The following is a 24689-nucleotide window of genomic DNA, read 5'->3' as shown; positions in this document are numbered from 1 at the left end:
AGTTGAGTTTTGCACATTCTATACATAACCCAATGTTGCATTAGTTCCAATCATAATAAAACAACAAATTCTATACAAACAATGAATTTATAATTTATTCAGGCACTACAGCTACTGTAGTACATAGTTGTTATTTTTGTTTCTCATACAAATTAACAATACAAAGAGCGTCAGTGTGAAGGATGAGCTTGTTTTTTCGAACAGAGTTTGTTGATACGAGGTGTCAGCTCCGATAACGCTACTCTAAGTTCCTGAGTCACATCCAGTCTTGGTCTATATTCACTTTTGAAGGCAGCTAGAGCAGAAAACCCAGTTTCACATGGATAAATTGTAGCAAATGGATAAATTGTAGCTTCGGATAAATTGTAGCAAATCTATATCTTCAATGCCTTTTTACTCAAAATTGGGTGTTCCTTTTGCACACCAATCCAGAAGGATGTAAGAGAATATTCTTCAAACTTCATTTTAAGCGCAAAGTCACCTTGGAGATCAATGTGGTTTTCTTTTTCCATCATTTTGAGAGAGCACTCATTGATTGAGAAATTGAATTTGACAATACGGTTGATATAAATATTTTATGAATAAAAATTACTCACATGTAATTTTAAAAATAGAAAGATTGCTTATCGTAATTATTTTAGAAGTAAATTTAAAACTTTTTCCAACCAAGCTTTGCGCCCCCCCTGAGCATTCATCGCGCCCCCATTGGGGGTCGCGCCCCACACTTTGAGAACCACTGCCATAGTGCATTCGTGTGACGTCAGCACAGGTAGGGCTCCTAAACCAATAAAAATTCGTTGATTTCAGCTGATCTATATCAGCTAGTGTTTCTATTGGTATAGGAGCCCTGCCTGTGCTGACGTCACACGAATGCACTACGGCTTTGTTTACGGAGGTAGTGATCAGCTCCCCTCGACAACGGAGTTCATCAGTACTTCAAGACAAGGTTCGGGCGAGGACAGAAATCATTATTTTTTATTCAATTTCAGGGTAAGTTGTCACATGTTTTAAGAAATAAAAAAGGAAAAGACTTCTTGCCCTTTCATGCTAGTCAGCATATTCTTGGTAACCGATGACGTTCAGGTAAACGCGGACATGTATTGAGCAGGTAACACACAGAGATAAGCCTCTCTCAAGTACGGCAATTCATCATAATGATTAAGGTAATACCTACTCGTACGGTGTAGCCACAGTATTATAATAACTAGTTTCAGTGTTTACACCATCGTCAGGTTATTCTATAAAAATAGAACCTATAACCTATTTATAAAATTTTTATAAACAAAAAAGTAGCCCTAAATTCATACATTATAATACTTTTTAATAAATAACAATACTTCTTAAACTTGATAGCCTACGGTACGACTCTACTCCACTAGCTCGAGACTGTTTTCATTAGCATAGTAGTGGTAGAGTAGAGTGAGAAGCGGTGGTGGGGGAAGGCAATTGGTAGAGTACTATCCCACGGTGCTATCCCACTCTACTCTACTAAAAACTAGTACTCTGCCATGATCGTTCTCATTGGGAGAGTTCACAAAATAGTTAGTACTTGCCCAGGGAACTCTTCCACTAACTCTACTAATGAATACCAGGTTTAAAGGCTCCTACATACTAGATATCGGCCATTTGCCCGTCAGCCGGACTAAAAGCCTATCTCTACGTATGGTGGAGCCCTTAGGCCCAATTTGGGAACGCGCCAACTAAGCTCCCCGACAGTAAAGCTCCTCTTAAACCTATTTTCGAGGGGATTCACTGACAGCGTCAACTGAGCTCCTGAGAGAAGAGCTTTACTGACTGGGAGCTTGGTTGTCTTCAGCGTCCGAGGAGCTTAGGTGTCGTCTACGGTCCCGACAACTAGTCCCCTCTACACCAGTAGGGGATTTACTGTCGGGGAGACTAGTTGACGCTAGCGTGCAATGAGCTTGGTTGTCGTCGCCGAACCCGACAACCAAGCTCCTCGCACGCTCTGAGTGCCGGAGTTTTCGCCAGTAAACTGACATTATATATTTCATGCACTTACTCTATGGATTTCATCAAATCACGCCTGGTTTTCCCAGTGATTCATCGCTTTTTTAAGAGTTATATCACATTTTTCAAGAACCAATAGTTCAAACTTCATAATTTAGGAGATTAGGTTCAGCTTAGGTATTGGTTCATATTTTTATGAAAGAGAAATAGTTTATTTTTCATTCTATGTTTGCAGTGATAGAAGTGACAACTTCAACAAGCTTTTCTTCTAATAATCGAATTCATAGAATGTGTGAAGAAACAGTGTCTGTGATTGTACTACTTCCCCCCCCCCCCCCGCTTCAAGCTAGTTTCAATGTTCAATAGGGGATCAGCTGTCGGGGAACTCAGTTGACGGGTACGATCACGACAACCAGACCCCTCATAGACCTATCGAGCAGGGGATCTACTGTCGGGGAGCTTAGTTGTCGTGAGCGTGTGAGGAGCTTAGTTGTCGCTGACAACTAGGCTCCTTCGCTCTAGTAGGGGATTTACAGTCGGGGAGACTAGTTGACGGCAATGGTATATTTTGCCAGGGGATTTACTGATGCCTGTGATCAAAATAGCGAGGAGATTAGTTGTCGGGGAGACAGGTTGGCGGCGACCCCCCAATTTACACAGAAGTGGCATAGCGCTGATGTGACGGTGGCGTAACGCTGACTGTTTCTACTCCCATATAAACATATGGTTAAATGCTAACAAACCTGGCATGGCGAAACGCCACTCCTATTTGCATTAGACCATTTGCTTATATGGGAGTGGCGTGGAAGAGACAAACGTATGACATGCCACCGCCACGTCACTTCTGTTTGAATTGGGCCTAACACTTTATAACGTTCGTCTTCTAGAAGTAATATTTAAAAAATATCAACCAGCCTTGGGAAAACACAAAGAATAAATTCGAAACATTTTCATTTATGAAACATTTATTTATAAAATTGTAAAAACATTCAATGGAGTCCAAAGTAAAGAGCTACAGAATACAGTATCTGCTAAGTGAATGGATGATAATATAATAATTATAATATAATTGAATTATGAATTTTCATCCAGACAAGGATTTCAGTCTATTTTTAGTTCATAATGATCATAACAATAGTTATCAATATTAGTATGCTAAAATATGAACTATTTTCACTTGATAACTTGAATTAGATTACGTTGATTCAAAGTTGTGCACGAAAAAGTTTATCAATGGAGAAATTACCAAATACAATAATTTATTTTGCAACTTCCTACCTCATAAAAGGCACCCTACTTACAAACTATTAAGCAAGGCTATTGGATGACCCTAATCACAAAATTTGTGATGTGATGAGAAGTTAATAATTTATTCTAATAAAATCATATCTATGATAAAACCACCTATTTAGCACCTCAGCTAGGTTGTGGATATGGATTCATAAAATTTTGACGGAATTTTATTCTGATTTAGTACGGTATAGAATTATTGGAGAATAATTTTGTTAAAATCAAATTGCATGTAAAATAAAAAATTTCAATTTATTATACATACAACTTGAGCATGTTTTGAAAAGTTCTATACACAAATTCTAAAATTCTGATGGTTTTAATTATTATTTTCTTAAATTTATTATCTCACGTGTGAGATATGTTTATTGATTTGTATCTAATATACTATTATTGAAGACTATTCTTCGTTGAATTTCTATCTCCTGATTCGCCTCTAATAGTGCCATTCTTAGCACTCAAATTTACCAAAAACCTCTACGAAAATATTGTGCAGAATTATTATTAATAGTACCATTATTATCTTATAGTAATTGATTGGAGTTTAATATCAGAGTATACAGTACTTTTGAATGATATCATTATAGTCATTGAACATAAAATCGAATCAAGTTCTGATAATGGAAAAAAATGTTAAGAATATTTGAATGAGAAATTAAAGTAATATTTTAACTACAAGAAGAAATTAATACATAATTCATCATGATTGAATAAATAAGAATGGTTTTCAGATAACGGATTCCTCAAACACTTTTAACGGAGCTGCAACATAATCCCATTCTTTCATTTTTCAATATTTCGCACCCCGGCTGCAATACTGCCACAAGTCAAAAAAAATCAAAATCCGGTTTTTCATGCCAAAAGTCAGCTAATACACTATTACATAAGCTGCAATAGTGCCACAAGTCAAAATTAAAAGCCAACGCCAATATAGCATCATATTTTCTTTCCTATTACAATTCAAATCAGTTTTTTTTGCATTTAGATAAATAATGAGAAATGATAAAAATATTTCAACTAATTTAATGGAAGCGAATTACTTATTGTGGATGATAAAATTAGACTGAGTAATCTATGAACTCCAACTCTTCAAAATGTAATACTGAACTAATCATTGATAACGCTGTATTGTAATTAATTTACAACTGTATAACCATACTAATTATATTATTAAACAACAATCTACAACCTTAACCATATAAAATTAAGTCGTTGATTCTCAACTAATTTAATAATAATATCAATAACTTTTATGATAATTTAATAAATACTAACTACAGTAGTTTGATTATATTTGTTCAGATACATTGAAAAGCAGCTTATAATATTATTGATGGAACAATGGAATTGAATTATTTTTTGAGTGTAAAATTGTAAATTCATCAGAAAATAACAGAATAGAATTTACAACGTTCAAATTACACACGCAGGACTTTTAAATTCTTGAACCTGATGATCTAGGAATTTTAAAGGTGAGAGTGTTTGAACTTCCAATAATAATGAAATGGAATCAAGGTTTTTGAATTGTTGAAGAGCTTTGAAATAAAATTTCGGGTTTAATGGGTCCTTCTCATTTGATATGATCAAACTCAAAATCGAGAATTTACTTCAAGGGAGAAAGATGGAAAACTAAACCGTTTAATACAACAAATTTAGTTTAAAAAATGTTTTTGCTGCTTTTGTTCATTATCATTTACAACTTGTTCAAATATGAAAGGGTTTACATCCCTGGTAACTGATACTAAATTATTTGTAAGCACTAAACTATTACTAAACCGGTGGAAATTACTCACAAAAGATAGAAAAAATAATGAAACTTATTGTACAAAATCTTATCAGATATTATTATTTACAAACTTATACCAATATTATTATAGTAGTAATATACTACAAAAGATATGGATATTTCTGGGCGGGCAACGGGCAAGATATGATTAATTAAACTATTTTATAAATCACAGATCAATAAATTATTGGATTAAGAGTGTATAAGAATTACTTAGTAAATACTCGGCATTTTGATGAAAAATGTCTTAAATAAAACTACTAGAATAGCCTGAATACAAGTATAACTACGAATTATATAGTTATATATTTTATATTCACATATTTTAGTGCATTACTCACAAAGTTCTATGACTTAAGCTGGAGAAAAGAATAGAAGGAAGGGGAAATGATACAGAAGGCATAGCAATATTACTCTGTTAGCTTATTAGGAATCTACTCTATGGTAAGAAGTTTTTTTCGAGTGTTTGGTAATAGTCATTAGAAACCAATTTACATTTTTGATAAACTTCAGTTCAGATTATGTTACCAAAGCTTTCAATGTGAATTTTCAATACTTGAAAACGACATGCAATTTGTAATTATAAATGTAAGGAATAATTTAAATCCGCCATTTTGGATCCAACTACATTTTTAAAAATTGAAAGGTTGACATTATGATACATGTTTTCAATACAGAATTTCAAGAGAATATGAATGGCGAATACCGCACATCGATAGCTCAAACCGTTCAAAAATTATTCTCATTCAAAGATAATGATAAATTATCCATCAATCTGATGATGATATTCTGAACAATCTGGAAGCAAGAATTAATTACAAAATACTAAAAAATTGGATAATAGGAAACTATTTATTTTCAATTGAAAACATTATCTAATTTTTTAAAGCATATCTTAAAGCGTGGATTATTTATTTTTTTCTCTATTATTCTATAAAACCAGGAAACAGCCAATGTAACAAATTTATTCAAGCATAACTAACTGATTGCAACTCTCACCAGCAAGGCTTAATTCCTTTTGTTGATGATGCCAAATTACACATGAAAAGTATATAATTATGATTTTGGTATTATTTATGCTTACTTTTTATTTTATTAAGATTTTGATTATAAGATTATGTATTTTCTTTTATTAGTTTTTGAATATGTATTTATTGTATGGCAAATAAATTATTTGATTTGAACATTAAAAACAAGAAGCTTGACTGCATGCCTACTGATTCGAGAATAATTCCCAATTCTAAAGGGTTACTTGCCGGTTCTTTGAAATTCAATATTCATTATCTAATTTATACTATAAAAAATCTGATGATATTCTGAACTTTATAAGCAAGAAGCTAGACAGCATGCCTACTGATTCGAGAATAATTCCCAATTCTTAAGGGTTACTTGCAGGTTTATTGAAATTCAATATCTATCATCTATTCATACTATGATAAAGGAAAGAACTGGCTCATAGATAGATGTACGGGATAGGAAAATTCTGTTTGACGCATCATCACGTCTGAACTACTGGACTGACTAACTTGAAATTTTGCATAGAGATTCTTAATTAACCGAGGATGATTATAGGCTATTTTAAAATTCTATCTATCACAATCTGATAATATTTAAACATTATAAGCTAGAAGCTTGACTGCATGCCTACTGATTTAAGAACAATACCAAGTTCTAAAGGGTTAATTATTGCAGGTTATTTAAAATTCAATATCAATCACAATCTGATGATATTCTAAACATTATAAGCTAGAAACTTGACTGATTAAAGAATAATTCGAGATTCTTAAGGGTTAATTATTGCAGGTTCTTTAAAATTCAATATCTATCATAATCAGATGATATTCTAAACTTCATAAGCTAGAAACTTGACTGCATGTCTACTGATTTAAAAATAATTCCAAATTCTAAAGGGTTAATTATTGCAGGTTATTTAAAATTCAATATCCATCACAATCTGATGATATTCTAAACTTTATAAGCTAGAAACTTGACTGCATGCCTACAGATTTAAGAATAATTCTTAAATAATAATAATAAAATAAAAATTTAAAATTCTTAGTTTTCGTTGTTTTTTTGTGAAAATGGACTAAATTTTAAAAGTAAAACCATAACCCTATTTTGGGCTTTCAAAATGTAATCTAAATTTGGGAGAAAAATAGTACAAGGAGTATCCTTAGTTTTTCTCTCCCAATCAGTGTTACTTTGTAAAAATTATAAATAAATAAAAATTTCAAATTCTAAAGGGTTAATTGCAGGTTCTTTAAAATTCAATATCAATCAAAATCTGATGATATTCTAAACTTTATAAGCTAGAAACTTGACTGCATGCCTACTGATTTGTGACTAATTCCAAATTCTAAAGGGGTAATTGCAGGTTCTTTAAAATTCAAAATCTATCATCTAGCTATACTAGGTAATAACTGGCTCATGAACGCATAGTTCATGATGGAAAAATTATATTTAACGACTCATCACGTAGAACTACTGGACAGATTAATTAAAAATGTTGCATATAGATTTTTAACTAAACGTGGATGGTTCTACGCCTATTTTCTATTCTTCAGGACTTCATTGTGTCAAGTTTTCAATTTGTCATGCTTCCAGTTTTTGTATAGAAGCAGCTGAGTATTTCTTTTAATGAAAGGGGAATTAGGAGATAGGTATGTTTGGGATCCCATTGTATAAAAATAACTGATTTTCTGTCGTATCAAAATTTTGGTCCGTCATCTTGGAACCGCCATTTGAATCCAAATTAATTGTTTTAAATTGGAAGGTGGTCTCATGATAAATGATTTCGATACAGAATTTAAAGATAAAATAAGTTTTGAAAACTGTATATCGATAACTCAAACCGTTAAGAAGTTATTCTCATTCAAAGATAATGATAAATCATCCATGAAATAAAAAGTTTACAAAAAAGTGAAATGTGGAACTTTATGAAAATCGAGGACAATCTGATGATATTCTGAAATGTATAAGCAAGAAGTTTGATTGCATGCCTGCTGAGTTGAGAATAATTCCAAATTCCAAAGGTTTGATTGCAGGTTATTTATAATTCAATTTACATCATCTATCTAATAAAGGGAAAAACTGGCTTATACATGCATGGGATATGAAAATTATGTTTGACGCATCATTACGTCTGAACTACTGGACTGATTTACTTTTAATTCTACATATAGATTCTTAATTAACCAAGGATAGTTATAGGCCTATTTTCAATTCTTCAAGATTTCATTACGTCAAGTTTTCAGTTTGTCAAGTTTCAAAGTGAACCCTTCCGGAGCATGCGTTACCTGCTAGTCATTAATAAAAAAGGAGCTTGGAGAGAAAAAATTGTGAGTCTTTTTGTGAATCAAGTTAAGTGTATAATAATCTTATCTCCTACTCCCACTGGCGAACAAGAGTAATTTTATGCCAGTGTTTTTTTCATTTACAATCTATTGTTGAATTATTTTGGTTGAATTATTGTATTTGTCATGCTAGACTCTATTTTGATTTTCTGTACATGTATTTATGAGTTCTTGCATATAATACAATCAAGAGTTATCTGAAAAATATTAAATTGTCACTTTCCATTCAGTGTTTTTTATTGTCATGTTGGTTGAAGTTCTTGCTCCACTCACATACATGTACAATTCTATGCGATTTTCCGAAGGTTTATGAAATGGTACAAAGCATTATGTTCATCCTCAATAGGATACTATTTGTGGTTCAGTTAACCCTTTGATCTGCAAACGATCAGCTGTTTTCAATAACGCGGGAAATTCACAAATTGTTCCTTACATTTGTAATTAATAGCTGCATGTCGGTAATCAAGCAAGGAAAAATCACGTCATCGCTACAACGCAGTTTTCAAGGTCAAGAAATTGTCAAATTTAATTTGATTTTTATTATCATTCTTGAAGAACTCTAATAAATCATTACACAACAATATTAAGTCGAGGGGCATTACTCAACAGAAACAGCCTTATCAAATATATATGGGGAAAAATAATTCATAATCACATTTTACATCAGTTTGTCGCAATAATAATGCCCTATTGTCTGTATTTCAGTTATGAAGAAAATTCTTACAATAATTATTGCTAACGATAACAATTTGTTGAATATCAACCAAGAGGATCAACTTGAGTTTCATGCTATTAAAAAAATGCAAACAGTAAAGCCTAGATAATATTTACGATTTTTTTACTTGCTTTGTAGCCTAAAATAGCAGACAAATGCTTCTGAAACTAGACAGGAGCTCGTTCACTATTTATTCTCCAAGTATTTTTGAAATAAAGAGAAATCAATTCATGAAGATAGAAACTCCTTTACTTTATAAATAATTCAATAAAATTGAATATCTAGGAACAACCTTATAAAATAAGATAATCTCTACAATATTAGAGCCTTAAAGAAAAAGTTAGTATCGATAAGTACAAAAAATGTTTTGATTTTCAATGTAATAATACCACATTTCTCAATAAAAGAGATATGAAAATAAACACATATCATTATTACTCGCTAATATATAGCCTAAATAGGATCAACGTTAGTAGACACGCTGTCTAATTCTGTCTCCTAACTTTGAAATAGGATAATAATTCTAAGTCTTATAATGTATTTAGAATATAATGGAAGTTGAAATAAGATTCTTCGATAAGTATGATTCTATTTTTAAGTACAACGATAAAAGTTATTGTTTAATTGGAGGATAGTTGAATCTAGGGATCAATTTTTCAGAAGTTAGAAGTAATTGAAGAAGCCTACATACTCAACAAGTACAGTCATTTTACTAATAGTGGAGAATTTAACTGATCGTGTATTCAACAAAGTATTTTCTACAGATTTGAAGTTAGAGTTTTACCTCGTACTGTGAATTTTACAGTATTTTCAAGATGAATGTGATATTGAATACTGATATTATTTTTATAAGAATGTCAGATAAAACTAAAATCTTGTGAAAAACAGAGTTCTTAACAGTATTATAATAAATTGTATTAGAGGAAAGTTTCAAGCATTATATATTTTTTTGTAAATTGACTTGAGTTTAAGTTCAGAGTCAAAGTTGAGATATTCGTCCAACATTACCAACTTATTCAACCTACAACTTCTAAGCACTTTGTGAATTCGATATACGTTTAAAAAATATTTCAATAAATGATTGCTCAATAATATTGCTATTAAATTACGTTGCATGGTGTTATATTGTCAAGTCTTGATTTTAATCTATAAAATAAATAAACAGATAAATTTAATACTTATTCGAATAGTTGATGGGGTGGTTTCATACGCAGCCATATTCATACCAGACAGAGTTCTTGTTTTCGGGAGAGTTGGCCTGCTTGTTGTTCTGCTGGGACAGGGTGGTGGGGGTAGGAGAGTGGGGAGGGGTGGCTGCGCTTCCCAGCACTGTAGTCAATCGGTTGTAGACGAGCAGTTGCCTGAAAACAAATTAATCAAACATTTATTTATTTATTTGAAAATTTACATATTTGAGGGCACCAGGAACTGTATCCCATTATTGCCCTCATAACACACATTGAGCATACAATTTGAAAATACGATAAATTAAATGGTTAAATAAATAAATTTAATTAAATAAATTAAATGGTTACATCAGCAACTATTTGGGATTTGCAAGAATTGGATATACAGGGTGATTCTTAATTATGGTCAATAAGTTCTTATAAACATATATCCATAAACTCTTTATTAGCGAGCTTTACAGAGTGGAAGATTTCGCCCGGAATTCAGTTCATATGCATCAAGAACAACGGAGGTCACTTTGAACATCATCTTAAGTCTTTTGGTATAAGTTTAATGTCATTTAGATATGTTACTTTCATATGAAAATGAAACTTTTCATAAAAAACCAAATATTTTATTTGCAATCAGCTACAACCTATGAGTTATTAGTTCTCTCCTCATAAAACAGCAAATTTTTGTGATGTAAAACAGCTGTGCTTAGTGAGAGAAGTTGTGAGTATTTTTGGGTTCAAAATTTTATAAAATAACTTGATTTATTCAATATGAAGTGATAATTAAGTGTTATATTTAAATATAGTTTGGTGTTTTAATTTCTATAAATTCAAAATGTTTAGCTTGTATATATTTTTGCACGAAAATTGAACTTGAACGTTTTACAGTAGAAACATAACATATTTTTTAGACATTTTATTAATAATTTATCAAAATTTGGAAATCGAATAGATTTGGGCCAAGCCTGTTGTTCCTTCCTGATCATATTTATATGATTTGTGATTCTGTCCACGAATAAATAGATAAATAATGTACTACATAAGAATACATTTTATCCAAATTTTATTTAAATTTAGTTTACACAGCTTACATCATTCTTTTCAGAATTAAATTCTCTACAATTTTTATTGCGAAAAATTATTTGTTTACTGGTCATTAAAGGAAGTTATTGGGCATCAAGTGTAGAAGTCTGTGTTTTTCCTGAATAGTGTTATATTTAATTAGAAGTAACCAAATGAATTAATAGAAAAGCAAATAATATACTCCATCCTCCACAGGCAAAGCCTCGGGATGTTTTTCTTTTCTTTGATTAAATTTTTCTATCTGATTAAATTTATACCTAGAATAGTCATTGATGAGCTCTATCAACTGCCACCAGTCCCATATCTGTAAAACTTTCAGGAGCTCCGCCCCATATATGCAAAGTTTGATTTTAGATTCCCAATTATCAGGCTTCAGATACAATTTAAACAGACAATTTCAAGTGGAAAAGATTGAACATGAAAATCTCTACAATCAATGTTCAGTAACATTTCCACCTAAAATTGAAAATAAGCTCGAAATTCGAGAAAATGTGACTATCCAATTGCAAACTGTTGATTCTATTAAATGATTCACTATGAAGAGATAGCAGACCTCGTATGTCTCCAGCGTTATTGTATTGTCACCAGCCGGCTCAGATATTTGTTTATAAGTAGACTTGAGATGCGCGTGAACACTAGCGTCTGGTGATCAATTTTCATAACGGCAAGGAAAGTTGTGTGAGTGCGCCACACCAGATTTTTCAAATGTAATTTTCAAGAGTCACTAAATTAATACCATAACTAATAATGTTTCGCAATATTTCTTTATTTTATCTGTGCAGTGCCAAATTGCTCACCCAGGATCCTGCTGCTGTGGAGCTGACGACTGGGGATCCCCCTCTGGTATATTTTTCTGGTTATCCTCTTGATCCTAGGGAAAATAAAAAAATATGAAAACGTTTTCGCCAAATAACCAAATCTACTACGACTGAAAGATTATTAATTTTTAGTAAACTATGATTTCCATAAAACAATAGTGACAAAATTATTCTTAACTAGTTACAAGCGTTAGTGAGCAGTTGATAGTTTTCATAGATGCACGAATATGGGACACTTGGAATTTAATAATGTTAGTTTGAATACGTTTCAACAACAAACATCACATTGAAAATCATATTCAATACATCATTTAAAAAAAAAGAAAGTAAAATCGTATGGCTTTTGTTGGTGGGGAGTCCCTTGCGGGAAGGTCCCACCGCCTGAATATATAATTTAAGCCGTCAATGGGCCTTACTTACAACTGTCATACTTCACTGGGACCGACAGTTTAACGTGCCCATTTTAAAAATTACTGTAGCTGTGCCAACATTAAAAATGTTTAAATTGTTTTGCAGTTCTCCAAAATCAAGCATCTGAGGTGGTAACAGTTTACTTGATTGCCTATCAAAGCTTGATTCAAATATCTGCAAGCTGCTCAGAATAGAATATATCATCAAATACAAATTTAAAATACACATACTTATACAAATACTAATGAATCGAAGAATTTAAACATTAAAACTGTAAGTTCAAGTGGATGTAAGTAAGGTATAAAATATTACGAAAGACAAGCATCAATAAATTTTATAAGCGTCTTACTTTACGAACAATTAAAAATGTTTACTCACTATCAAGGAGATTTTCTAGCATTATTAGGAGTCTGAAACAAAAATTACGGAGTTCTAGTATTTGAAAACTATTTACAATGAAAATTATGTACAAAGGGAATTCTCAAGACTGATAATCGGTCTTTCAACTAGTCCATACAATGAAAATCTATTTCCATGTGGAATTAAATTGCAGCATAGCAAGTTAAATTGTAGCATATTTTACTTACATTGGTGGTAGAGTTTTCATCACCCGAATAGTAAACGGTTCGTCTTGTGCCAGGAGTACCTAGACTCAAACCATCTGTAAACAACGATTTTTAACGATTTATTAGTTATTCACATCAATTCTAAAAAAAAGATGCTAGCATGATCTGCAATTGAATAAGACTCCAGATTAAATACGTAATTTATTTATTCATTTTTACATTATACATACAATATCATTCAAGAGGTAATAGCACGATTAAATACGATAATACGATTAAATACGTAATTTATTTATTCATTAATACATTATACATACAATATCATTCAAGATATTATAACACATTTTTGGGTGCTGATTCCCAATAAAAAAGCAAAACTTTCTCTTATATGGGGATTTTTTTCTAGGTAAACGTGTATTTTAATCGAATATCACTGGACTACCCGTTTTTTTTTCTTGCTGAGTGTGATGCTCACATGAGCTCTAGGCTTGTGCGTGGATAATGAGACGGATGATAATGAAACGGACCTACAGTTGAGTGTACTTGAAAATTCGACAAGGTCACTGTCAATGTTGTAGAATATTTGGTTCTGTACCAAATAACTGTAGAACTTGACAATATATGTGTGTTTTTATTTCATTATGAGTGTACTTGAATTGTTTTCCCCCATAAGGGAAGGCAGAATGCCTAGCAAGCTAAAGCAGGCAATTCACTATCCAACTAGTGGTTGGATCACTACTCCGACAACGCTCCGACTTGTTCTCCAACTTCAGTCTAGTTAAAAGAATATAAAGGCAAGTCGGAAGTCGGACCATCAGTTGATCCAGCTTGTTCGACTAGACTTCCAACATCTGACCCAACATCCAACAGCCCCATTCACGGTCCGACGTCAGATCCAACATTGGATGTTGGACTGCAAGTTGGAACACTAGTAGGATAGTAAATGGCCTGCTCAAGCCCACTTTGTGTATGAGCACTGAGATAATGTATTGTGTACTAATCTGAAGGCAATATATATATGTATTGTGCTAGATTGATTATTACTTCTGTGTATTGTGCACTAATCTGAGAGATAATGTTCAAGTCACTTGGTAATCATATTATATTAAGTGAGCAGTTTCTGTATATATGTTTATATTTTTATATCTGGTTATCTGATTATTTATTTTCAACGGATCTCGAAAACGGCTCTAACGATTTTCACGAAATTTTGAACATAGTAGGTTTATGATATAAAAATTTGATTGCACTAGGTCTCATCCCTGGGAAATATCGCTGAAGGACATGAAAAGGATAATTCATCCTTGGAAAAACAGATGATAATTTCGACGTCGTGTCGATAACAGAAGATGCATGTGTGGGAGATCAGCTGTGTAATCAATTAGCTTACCGTATCTCGCGAGAAATCTAGAAATTTTAATTGACTCGATCAAAATAATCTGATTTGTTGACATGAGATGATGGTATATCATAATATTCAACGTTAATCATTATTTCACAGTTCTAAGTGATTAGTGAGTGTTATTTTGTAATTCAATTTGGTTTGTAAACAATCTAAATTAGAACTTTTATGTTTTCAAATATTTGGACTGAAAATTTGACCTGAATTCAAGTGTATGGAACATAACCTACTTTTTGGAATATTTATAGTGTATAAATCAAAATTCGGGGAAGAAACAGTTTTGGGCTGTGCCTGTTAATCCTTCCCCAATCATTTTAAAGAATTGAGTTCTGTTTATCAATAAATAAATAACGAGCGAAGCTCGGTGCCCCGATATTGATTAATATAATAACACAACGATGTGATCAACTGCAGCCAACTACATGATATAATGCCGCTTCCACACTCTCGCCAAATGCGTACAAATGACGACGAGCGCGAAAGAGAGGATGTCTTCTATACCATCGCTGGCCTTCGCTTGCCTACGCCCCGAGACGAGACTAGCGAATGATAGCCAAGCTAAGGCGAGTGACCAGCCAAGCATCCACAAATAATATATCCCATCTAGTCACACGTAACATTGCAATGTGGATGGCAAAACCAACGTGGCCAAGCTTGCCAGCTTGGCAATCGACTTGGCGAGAGTGTGGACCAGGCATAAAACAATAAAAATATTAAACTGAGTACCCTATTGAATATGTCGTGCTAAAATAATTTAAAAGGGTACTCAGATTTATATTTTTATTTATATTAAAAGTAGCCCTAAAGAAAAAAGACAACAATAATAATACAATGTGGTAGTTGTTGATGATTAGACCTTGTCTTGTGCGTACATCCTCCAAAACTGGTGTCAGAGTCAGTGCCTCGCCTGGCTGCCTCGTCATGCCACGATCGCCTGCTTTTACTGATCAAATCAGAGCCAGCCTTTCTTACTCTTCTCACTAAGCTTGCACCAAAACTTTTCCTAAAAAGAAAGCGAACAAAAATTATACGAAGAAGGGTATAATTCTACAGTACCGTATAGAAAATGAACGTTTTTTTAGATAGAAAATTATAAATTTGGAAGAGGAATAGCACAAGGTTACCTTATTTTCTTCTCAAAATAAACTTTCTTGGATATTGATATTTTTAATTTTTCAAAAAAAATTATTATTTGATATGAAGAAGTATCTCTTTTGTAATCGACTTACAACGGCAATTAAACCTGATAAGTGCAAATAAAATATAAGAGAAATTGGGCAGGCCTGAGGTGCCAGTTTTATGAAGTGTGGGTTTTCTCTCTACTCAATTTCATAATTTTCTAAAGTATATTACTTACATGAAGCTCGTGTGATTGTGATTTTCAATTGTTGGATTGTGCATGATGTGTTAATTCAAAGGTTTCGATCGTGAGGTTTGTGATTGGATTTAGAACTAACTCTGTGCTAGATAACCTCTATTCATACTGGACCACTGATCAAACAAGTTACCGTATTTCTACCGGCTCTTTCACTAAAAACATTACCGTACAGGACTTGTCACTTTGTCATAATAGCCCTAACGTCACATATTTGTCGTCTGCTTGATGCTTACCGCGTGATATCCATGAACAGTGCTATTCTAAACCAGCTGTGGTCTTACTACTACTACTATAAACACTAACATAAATACACTCTTTTTCCGATCATTGTAAACGAACTTATTTTTGAACTAAACAACTGGAGTGTGGCTGCTGCCTGCCGGATTTCTACTGAATCGACGACTCTCAGCTGACATAAAAAGCGACAATCACCATCCCTTATCACAAATTACAACCACCAGCAAAATACGGAGATTAATCAATTTACAACAACGACACCTTAATCTCCAATCTTCGAAACATTGTTTTCAACCCTCAATGATAAGAGGCTGCTTTCCTATTTTTGTTAAATATATATTTAGCCTTTTTCTCTCCTCTTACAGTTTGATACTCAGCTATTTCTTTGGAGTTCCGTTTCAAATTTCCTTTTGAGAGGCTTTACTGTCAGTTTATATCGCACCAATTGTATGTAAATGATGAATAAGGAAGAAATGTTGGAAATGTTTGTCCCTGTACAACGAGATATGATTGAGAAATTGACAGGTATTATTCGCGAAGAACCAAGAAGATAGCGGAACTGCCGAAAGATCTCGTTGTCCAGTGAGTGATTTATTCATTTATTGTAAAATATTTGACTGCTAGTCGTTTTGTCCAAAAGCAAAAAGTGAAATCAGTGCATTGACCATCAAATCGGAGATAGAGGATCAAGACAAGAGGATTGTTAAATTGGAGGAGGAAAATTCTAAGTTGAGAATGGAAGTTAATAAGCTCAAAGTAGCGACCGAGACGTGTAAAAGAAGGAACAACTTGATATTTTTCGGTGTTGATGAAATAAATTGGGAGAATCTTCCAATTGTTATCATGGATTTATGTAATAAAGTGATGAAGGTTGATATAGATGAGTCTGACCTAGATGGAGTGCGCCGTGTAGGCCGGGCCGCAAATACAGCTCGTCCCATACGTGTGAAATTTGTCACCAATAATAAAAAGACTCGTGTGCTTGCCAATGCAAATAAAGCTTTAAAAGGAAGTAAGATATTTATATGTTTCACACGACTATGATAGAGAGACTAGAAATAAGTTGGCGGATTTGAGAAATATTAGTAGGAAATTGAACCAGAGCGGTAAGAATTCAATAATTGAAGGTTGGTCTTGTGGTGGAAGTTCTAAAAGAGAAATTGAACCGAATTCGAGTACTGTAAAAATTATTGACCAAATTATTGTAAACATTATTTTACAAAACTGTTAACATTATTCACTACTTATAAACAATAGCCTACAATAAATTAATTGTAAATATCTACTCACTTTTTGGTAGGACAACTATCCAACTTCCTGTAATGCTCCATTATTTTCTCTTCGAGCTTCTCCTTCTGACGACAAAGGTTGTTCAGTTTATCGCTGTGAAGAAGGTGAAAATAAAATCAGAACAAGTAGAATATTGAAACAATAAAACCACTGGATACTAAATATTTTTCCACTTAAAAGAGAACCTTAAAATTCATTTAAGGAAATTTTTCAATAACAGTCTGGCTGCCTGAAAAAAGTTGTTAGGTCATGTCAGAGGCCCTGAAATTGATCAGGAGCGATCTGAAAACTCTGACACCAGACCTGAGCCGGCAGGTTACTCGACATTATTTATAATCATTTCAATAACATAGTACATAACTGAAATTACAATTAATCAGAATAAGGAATGTTTATGCTACAAAAATTGTAATTGATTAGTTACCAAAACCATCTTCAGTAATAGATATTGAAAGAGAATATAGATTGTGAAAATCTCAATTACATGGATATCTTTTGAATTTAGGATATAATGTGGAAATATAAGAATGATGTTATGATGAATAAACCGGTTTGATATTTTTCAAATCATTCAATTTGTAAAGTTGACTAGTTTCTTGACTAACAAAATTTTCAAAATTTGAATTTCATATAAAAATATATTTCAAACGTAATACTTTCTTCAACTTACGTGAAAAGCTTTTCCTCAGTGTGATAATGCTCTTTGTCTTCAAGAGAGTGCGTCAAGAGCTCATGATACTGACTCAAAAGGACAGAAACATGTTCCATTAGCGATCTACGGTCCTCTTCAAGGCCGTTCTTCATTTGAATTAATGCCTGAAAAAAAAAATTATATTTGAATAGAGAAATAGTGAGTAAGAATCTTTAATGAGAAATTATGATTTCTACAAACCTGGGAATACAAGAAACAATTTATTCAGGTATGGACAAAATTAAAATGGTTTATGTTTTTTTGGAGAAATACAGGTTTCCAGTTATCAAAGTATGAGAAAATGTCAATGGTTTATGATAAGAGAAGAGACCTAAATAAAATACATTATCAATACTGACATTTTTTATTAATATAATTTTAAAAAGAGTCTAGCAACAAGTTAGTATAACAGTACTTTTCTGTTCTAAACTAAGAAAATTTTGATTGCACTCATTTGAAAATTTTTATTATTTACTTTACGGTTTCATTGATGGAAAAGTGTTGAAACTCCCAGAACCAAGGTCTATACAAAGAGATCTGGACACACGGTTATATTGAGTCTTGTAAAATAGTTTGTTTAGTTGCTGTTAACCTTATAACAATACAACGTGTTATTAGAATGAGCAATACAGTGTAGTATAATAGGCTACTATAGTATATACTATTTTAATACAGTAGAAAATAATATAGCTCCCGAATCGAGACTCAATATATGTCCAAATTGGAAGAACAATGAGATAGTTGAATGCTTCGGGAATGAGCACATTGACAGATTCATGAAGTCATAGAGACTCAGGTGGTTGGGGCATGTCGAAAGAATGGAAAGCACACGGTTGCCAAAAGTTGTTTACAAGGAGAGGTTATTTTCAAAAAGAAGACAAGGCAGGCCAAGAAAAAGATGGCTGGATGACGTGAAGGAGGACCTGCGCATCATGGATAGGAGAGGACGGAAAGCTAAGGTGTAGGATAGAGATTGGTGGAGGAGCTAGGTGAGGGAAGTCAAAGTTCATGATGGACTGTAGCACCGGATAGAAAGAAATGGCCAAAATAACAATGGTGTCCTAAGCTGTTTTTATAGACCTTGCCCGGAGCTAATGCAATTCGAATGGGTTTCTTCAAATGGTTGACTTCTATGGGTTTTCTTCTTTTGATCTGAGACATTAGAGGTGAATGTAACAATGGTTCAGGGTGATAACCACCAGGAACTCAGTGACGTACTAAGGTTTTCAACAATATCATGAATTAACCGGCCGGCCGGGTCGGTCCAAATTGCAAACTTTGTTCTGTTAGCACCACCTGGTTCGTAGGTTCGAATCTCGGCGATGGCATGGACGTTTGATCATCTCATAAATTCACCAACGCACATTCCATTACCCACGCACAAGCAAAAAGCTCATGTGGGCATCATCTGCAAAAATAATAATATTATGAAATTGTGAAATGATGTTTTGTCGTACCTCATTTTGGCTGGTGAGTTTTGATATCTGCACCTGCTGAGTGGTGAGCACATCATTGCGCTGCACCAGTTCGCCCTGCAGTTCAGTGTTCTCCAGCTTGTGTCTGCCACACTCCAGCTTCAGTGCTCTGTACTCCTCCTGCACACTTCGGTAGTCTGTTTTGATTTTATCCGATGCCGCAAACAGGTTTCTGAAGTCTTCCTGCAACAAAGAATCATAAACATATAATTTAAATTGAACATGGTTCAAACAATTTACAGTGCTTCAAATTGGAATTGATAATGATTCACACAATCAACAACGTTTCAAAAACAACCTTACTTGAAAACTTTCCAACCTAACCATTAAGATTATAACTCTCGTAAACAAGATCTGGTGTATCTTTTAGATCATCATTAGTTGTTCACTAATATAATAATCAAATCGAATCAAAATAAAAAAATATATATATTTATTTAAAATAGTAGTATCGAGTGACCTGGCTGGCTCAGGTCTGGTGTCAGAGTTTTTAGGTCGCAACTGATCAATTTCAGGGCCTCTGAAATGACCTAACGACTATATTTAGTTGTTCACTAAACTTCCAGTCATTTTGGACACGTAGTCTATAAAAATATGTTACAATCGTTAGACATGTCGCATGTCGGGTGTTGGGTGCTCCTACAGTAACTATATAACTATATGGTTACTGTATAGAATCTGTATACCATATTCTTACTGTATACCATCACATATGGTTATATAGCTACTGTAGGTGCTACTATAGAAAAAAGATAACATAAGAATATAACACATGGTATAGGGCGTTTATGTTGCAAATTTCACTGTTAACTCAAGCCGAATGTCATGGTAGTTCTTTTTCGTGAAGCTATGTGACGTTGGTAGTCTCTCATACTGTGCCTTTTTTAAACTCTCACCTTGACAAAACAGTAATAATAGACAGTAGTCGACATTTATCGGCATGAGTTAACAAAAATCGGCTTGAAATTTGCTACATAAACGGCCTATATCATGGAATATCTTCTTGTGCTATCTTTCCTCAATGGTGCTACGTACTTGGGTGCCTTGGAATTATTTAAGGGTCTATAAATAATGATGGTAATGATTTAAATAAAATTTTGGGTGCAACTGACAGCTGAGTTCATGAAGTGTATCTATTGACTAAACATACATCTCCAATGTGAAATTTAAACTATCAGCATTATTTTGTGGCACCAGTTCATGTTGTGATGATGTCCATGTTTTTATAAGGAGTTGAAGAGCTTATATTGATGGTTGGAGTGTTCTATACCATGGCAGAGTTTGTATATTTGGCGTACTACCAATTTTATCAAAATAGGTTTGATAGTATTTCACCTATCACCCAAGGAAAGTCATCGGTTCCAGTTATACTAACATCTTGATAGATCATGAATGAATTTAATGTCTATGAATAAGTCAAGTTCAGAGCAAATCAAATTATAATGTTCAAATGATTCGAATAATAAATTACAGTTTACACCAGGATAAATAATCATACATGGACTGAACATAGATTGAACATGATTCAAGTCACAACTATGTTTGATACATTCATCAAAAATAGATTCGAAATCTTTCTCAGAACTTAGAAATTATTGTTTCAAATAAGGATCAAAATATAAAACTTACAAACTAAGAGTACTTATCTTTTATTTACAGGTTTTAAGGCAGGCTTATGGCTTTAAAAATTAAACGAAATATTTAACACAAATTGAAAAGAAAAATTGAAATCTACATTTCACATATGTTTAATAACATCAACAAACTTTTTTAAAACATTCAGATCTCAAACAAAACATCTTAAATTTCAATTATTTAGAAAATTTTCAACAGGAGATAAACACCTCTACCATTAGCCAAGCCTTACACAATTTTTGAGAGAGACCCCTGAGAGAAACACCTAGAATAAACGCCTAAAGCTCCAAAGCAATACATAGACACGTCATCAATTGCCAACTAATAAAGAATACAAGTTTACAAATATTATATCTATTATTCTCAATAAAACTTTATTTTAAACCTGTTTTGAAATTTTTATTTATGTTGTTTAGAATTATGTGTTTATTCAGAAAAAGAACTTTATCATAGTGAGTTTTTCAACATTAGTGAATCTGATAAATTTCCGGTAAAAAGTTGAGTCCGCATATCGATTACACCAACATTTGCTATCAAGTTTTATTGGAATTTTATTTTAAACCTGTTTTGAAATTTTTATTTATGTTGTTTAGAATTATGTGTTTATTCAGAAAAAGAACTTTATCATAGTGAGTTTTTCAACATTAGTGAATCTGATAAATTTCCGGTAAAAAGTTGAGTCCGCATATCGATTACACCAACATTTGCTATCAAGTTTTATTGGAATTTTGAATATCTAATTGAAGATTCGATTTTAATTGAGAAAATTGTAATATTACAATAGAGAGGGGTCCTTTGAGTGATTTTCTTCTTCTTTTTTGTGTTACCGTATGTGTTATAAATGCTGACAATTCCTATACTCTGATAAGAGTCTCTAGGAAGCTATTGAAAACAAAAAAAAAACAAACAAACATGTTTAAGTTGGTCGAGATTCACGTTAGTGGCATTCGTACAACTCTTTCTTTTTTCATGTTTTTCACGAACACGACCTAATACATTTTAAAAACCGTTGAACGATTGAATAAATACTATGAATTAGAATCATACTGTTCATTACCGGTTGAATGATCGGTTTGCAACATTTTTGTGCATGTTTCACCATTTAATGATTGTTTTATGTTTTCTGGCAATGAATAACTAGAAACAATGAATAACATGAAATTCTAGCTACTTTCATGCAAAATGGTCTAATTTGTACCTTCAACTTTGAGTGTTCGGCTCGGAGGTTGTTGAGTGTTCGCGACTCGGCATTGAGCGCGTCGACCTGGGCGAGCAGCTTGGTGTTGTGCGCGCGCACCAGGTCGCACTGCTCGCGCAATGTTCGGTGTTCGCCGCGCACGTCGCGCTGCTGCGCCTTCAGCTGTTCGCGCTCCTTCACCAGCGTCTCGTACTCGCCCGTCAGCTGTTCGTGCAGCTTCTGCAGTGTCAGCTGGTCCACCAACAGCTGTTGGTGGTCTTTCGTCTGTTTGGCGTGCTCGTTCAGAATCTACAAGAGAGCAAAACGAATAGATGAGTTCATTTGAAATTTAAAGAGCAAAGATATAATAGTAATGGAAATTATGAATAATGGAACGGTAGTGATTGACTGACACCGCACGGTCCTTTTTACAGTAGGATACATTTCACACAGTCAGCATTGGTTGAATGGTTCAGCATTATTAATTATATTCCTTATATAATTATAAGGAATGTTGAAAGTTCGAGGTGTATCACATAATAGTAGGATACCTTGGACTTGGACTCATGAAAATGGCGACGTTGTGTGTAACTAGGCACATTTAGCTTTACAACCCGATTTTAAAGCTGTGAAAAGCGAGGAGTGGACTTCAAAAAAATAGTAGGTTGAAAAATGTACTGGGAATAATTTAATTGAGATTCAATATTACGCCAATTAATTATATTTTTCTACATTGTTGAAAAACGTTCTTTGGATTGCTGTTCTGATCAACTCTGTGGGAGGATTGCATCTGGTGTTTTTGCACTCCGACAAATTAGAAGATTGAATGACAAACAGACAATGGCAGTCTACCACTCACTTATCCGCTATGCCATTATTGTGTGGGGTGGGTCCTGCCAGAATTTGGAGAGGGTGTTTAAGCTCCAAAAAAGGCTGTTAGAGCAATCAACAGATTTTGGAGTCCTTTAGAGTCCTGTAGAAACCACTTCATACTAACCGTTTCCTCTATTTATATCTATGAGGTGATTATGCATGTTAGAAGAAAGAATATGGCTGATATGCTGATTCGCATGGATACAATTCACGAAATAGAAATAGAAATTGCTTTATTGACAAGAACATTTTCAAAAATGTATGGTCAACGTCATGTACAAAATTTCAAATTCACAATACAAAACATCTAGATTTGACTTTATCATAAAATCGAGTTAATAAAATATCATTTGAACAGAGACAGAAATAATACAGTACATACATTAATTTTGATACTGTTCATGTATAATACAGGGGACTATGCTTCACGGTATCACAGAACAATTCTTTTTGAGAAAACCCAACATATATGGGACTTAAATTTATTAGAAATCTTCCTACTCATTTGAAAAATTGTGAAGATATCAATATTTTTAAGAAGGAGTTGAAAAGCTTTTTGATGGTTGGAGTAATCTATACCACGGAAGAGTTTGTGTGTAGAGAGGGTTCCTTTGTGTGATTTTCTTCTTCTTTTTTGTGTTACCAACCGTATGTGTTATAATTTTTGACAATTCCTATAGGGCCTACTCTAATAAGAGTCTCTGGGAAGCTTTAGAAACAAACAAACAACGTTGCGTTGAGGTAGAAAAGGATAGCGCTATCTGCTTTGTAGAATGATAGACAAGAATAGCAACACCAATGTTCAAAAAATACTGTCATTATTTATTTATTTATTTTATTTACAATGCAAATGACACTAATGTAATAACTGTTAACATTATAACGTGGACCTCACAATAGGAAAGATTTAAATCCATGCAGATAAAAAAAATGCAAAGAGAGTTAATGTGATTATAGTGGATTGCTGACCTCTTCCTTTTCGGCGACAAGTTGCGAGTTGGCGAGCTGCAGGGCGGTGTGCTGCGAGTTGAGCGAGGCGACCTGCGACTGCAGTGTTGCCAACTCTACCTGCAGGTGGGCATTGGTAGTCATGTCGCTGTCGTTGCTTGACTCCTCCTCCAGGGCCAGCCGCGACTTCACTGCCTTCAGCACTTCCGGACTCGACAGAATCCTACACAAACCCCAAATCAAGCTCAGCACTCAATTATCCACTTAGTTATTAATCTAATTTATAAGTTATAAACTGTTCAACTATTTATAAACTGTGTAATGTAATTTGTTTAATTAGTAATATGTCACTGAATAAATATTGATTTGATTCGAAGAATAAGTTATTCATTGTTTGCTAGTATTCAATATTCGT

At 33.4% G+C, this 24689-nt stretch overlaps 1 protein-coding gene across 1 annotated transcript in view; it reads right to left on the bottom strand.

The window, feature by feature from the left end:
- Nucleotides 1-8046: 8046 nt before the first annotated feature.
- LOC111043771 (girdin) overlaps nt 8047-24689 on the bottom strand; it is a 45365-nt gene continuing 28722 nt past the window's right edge. The window contains 10 exon segments of the mRNA XM_039433195.1: nt 8047-10473; nt 12171-12244; nt 13190-13263; nt 15427-15451; nt 15453-15573; nt 17476-17568; nt 18146-18291; nt 19624-19824; nt 22475-22762; nt 24296-24497. Of these exon segments, the coding sequence (XP_039289129.1) occupies nt 10317-10473; nt 12171-12244; nt 13190-13263; nt 15427-15451; nt 15453-15573; nt 17476-17568; nt 18146-18291; nt 19624-19824; nt 22475-22762; nt 24296-24497 (1381 nt within the window). The 3' untranslated portion in view covers nt 8047-10316.

The sequence above is a fragment of the Nilaparvata lugens genome, chromosome 7 (assembly GCF_014356525.2).
Source record: "Nilaparvata lugens isolate BPH chromosome 7, ASM1435652v1, whole genome shotgun sequence".
NCBI classification, from domain to species: Eukaryota; Metazoa; Arthropoda; class Insecta; order Hemiptera; family Delphacidae; genus Nilaparvata; species Nilaparvata lugens.
Note: the sequence above shows the minus strand (reverse complement) of the source record. Positions and strands in the feature narration are given on the sequence as shown.